The sequence below is a fragment of the Sinocyclocheilus rhinocerous genome, unplaced genomic scaffold, assembly GCF_001515625.1.
Source record: "Sinocyclocheilus rhinocerous isolate Xijiao unplaced genomic scaffold, SAMN03320098_v1.1 scaffold742, whole genome shotgun sequence".
NCBI classification, from domain to species: domain Eukaryota; kingdom Metazoa; phylum Chordata; class Actinopteri; order Cypriniformes; family Cyprinidae; genus Sinocyclocheilus; species Sinocyclocheilus rhinocerous.
The window spans coordinates 1581656-1584340 of record NW_015641116.1 but is presented as its reverse complement, the minus strand read 5'-3'; the positions used below and the strand labels follow the sequence as shown (position 1 = coordinate 1584340).

The following is a 2685-nucleotide window of genomic DNA, read 5'->3' as shown; positions in this document are numbered from 1 at the left end:
CACACACACACACACACACACAGACAGATTTAATTGATTTCTTTACCAAATTGCATTGACTGCTGTAAAATATGAGACACCAATGTTTCAGGAGTTTAGGACATGCTTATTTGATAACTGTTTTATTTCATATTTGGGTTTATGCATATGCTTTATTTCTTAAGATTAACTTTTTTTCCTAGGCATTGTTAGATGCCAGTGGTTCCTGTCATAGCTATGCAATGATTTGATTTCAAAAATAGTATCGTAGCTATTAAACTATTTCTTATGATTTTAAATCTGTATTTAACCTCTTAAAGTAAAAAAAGGTGGTAAAGTCTGATTTTTGTGGCTGCTATGCGTTAAAATTAAATTATTATAATCTTAATTCAAGTGATGAAGGATTTTGAGAAGTCTGACAGTAATCAGTGTTGAAAACTGCCATAAGGTTAACCCTGCCTGTTTTAAATGTTTTGAAATGATTAATAGTTGAAATCATTGGTTAGCAATTTAGAAAAGTAATCAAAAAAATAATCAAATGTAATGTTACATTAATAAAGTAATTGAAATAGTTACACTGTTTATTACATTTTAAATAGGGTAACTTGTAATCTGTAACCTATTACATTTCCAATGTAACCTTCCCAACACTGATTAAAGCAAAAGGTGGTTCAACAAAATACTGACACAGGGGTCAGATCCTTTTTCCAATTCTGTGATTCTGTTTTTTTATTTTTTTTTCTGGCATGTTGGTGTTATATCTTTCACTTGGATGTTATAAGTTGCACTGAGTAAATACAGCTGGATAAAGCAAAAACGCTCCTTTTGCTAACGTAACCTTGGTTCCCTGAGATAAGGGAATGAGTGTTGCGTTGCGTCGCTGATGCTTATAGGGGAAACTCCTTTTTACTCTGATATTGAAGCCTGATTTGTTCATGTTCCTGTAGCTGCACGAATCAGTGATGCTTCCACTCGCCAAAAGGAGTGGAGCCGACTGCTATATAAGGCTCTCATTTCGTCATAATCTTTTGACTCAAGCAACAGTCATCGGAAACGAGGTTATATTAGTAACTGGAGCGTTCCCTTTCGAACTGTCTCTACCGTTGCGTAGCTGCCACTTAAGGGGAACACATCCAATAGCGCCGTGCTATAAGCAAGTGCAGAACAAATGCGCTCTTCGAGCCCTGCCCCAGAGCACCTATACTGAGGGCTCCTGTAAGCATGAGCCAATAATGAGACCCAAGCCGATTAGGAAAAAGAGGGAACTGTGTCTGTCTTCATTTCAGGCTGCAACGCAATAAAATGTGATTATTTTAAAGGGGGGTGATTCTTTTCTATACCCACTGTAAATTGGCTAAAAAAGGAAACATTAAATATTATTTAAAAAAATACTACAAGTTCCACAAGGACAACCAAAAAAGTATGGCGTTTGTAAAAGCATTGCAGATATCATTCAAATAAAATGCATGTGTATGTATTGGACTCATTAGGACACTTTGTATAATGGGCCACCTCCATGTTAACGCCCATCATTTTGGAAAGGGATGTTTACATATGCATTTCTTCACATACTGTTGGCCATGTAGCGTATATGTGCATGTCTATACGCTTTCGCTTTTTCCACTCCATCTCAATTTATGCATAGCAAATGCATAATGTAAACACATTTGTGCAATTCTGTCTCCCACTCACAGGAAATATTCATGACTAGATGAGCTTTTCACTGCCAGATTAGTGTATGATTTCAAGTGGTATGAATATTTTACGCCTCTGTTTTAAAAATGAATTCGATGGTGGGAATTACTCAAGCAAGGCTGGAAAAATAGTGCTGGCAGATGGCACTTAGCAGGGTTGAAGAAACAGCTACTCTCCGTGTTATCCATATCCGCAGTGTGGGAGGATATCAGAACCCACGGCACCATCGGTTCTCTGATCTTGGGCCAGATTTCAAGCTTTTTAATTCCAAGCCTAAGTGCTTGGGTGTTTTGAGGAGATTCTGCATTATATTTAATAGATAGGTGCCCTTTAATGTCTCTACCTGACTTAGGATGATCTCAGAATTGACTCTGAGTGTTTTGCTCTTCCCAACAGGTATCTCATTAATTCTGTGGAATGGCTTGTACACAGCGGAAAAGGTCATCATTCAATGGACGCTACTTACAGAAGCGTGTTACTTCGGGGTACAATTTCTAGGTGAGAGAGATTTTTCTTTCTCCTGAGAACAGTGGGGAGACAGTGCTGAGGGATGTGGGAATGGAAACTGACATTTAATCTTTATTCTACCTGTAATTAAGGGACATTTAGGCTTGAGGATAATTAATTTAAGCCAGTTCAGAATATTAGCATGGCTCAATAGCAAGGTTTTTTTTTTTTACATGGTTTATTTTAAACCTATTTATTTTTATGTATTTTTATATTTGTCGTGTTTTGTTCCATATTTTATGTTTTTTTGAAAGGTTATGTTTTATGTTTGTGATTTGCGTTTACTGCGTAATAGCGGTAAGTTTATAAACTCTTGCATCTTTATTCTACCTGTAATTAAGGGACATTTAGGCTTGAGGATAATTGATTTAAGCCAGTTCAGAATATTAGCATGGCTCAATAGCAAGGGTTTTTTTTTTTTACATGGTTTATTTTAAACCTATTTATTTGTATGTATTTTTATATTTGTCATGTTTTGTTCCATATTTTATATTTTTTTGAAAG

At 35.9% G+C, this 2685-nt stretch overlaps 1 protein-coding gene across 1 annotated transcript in view; it reads left to right on the top strand.

The window, feature by feature from the left end:
* LOC107754650 (tumor protein p53-inducible protein 11-like) overlaps positions 1-2685 on the top strand; it is a 38923-nt gene that overhangs the window by 31926 nt on the left and 4312 nt on the right. Inside the window, exon 5 of the mRNA XM_016571189.1 lies at positions 2071-2172. Within this exon, the coding sequence (XP_016426675.1) occupies positions 2071-2172 (102 nt within the window). The remainder of the gene's footprint in view (positions 1-2070; positions 2173-2685) is intronic.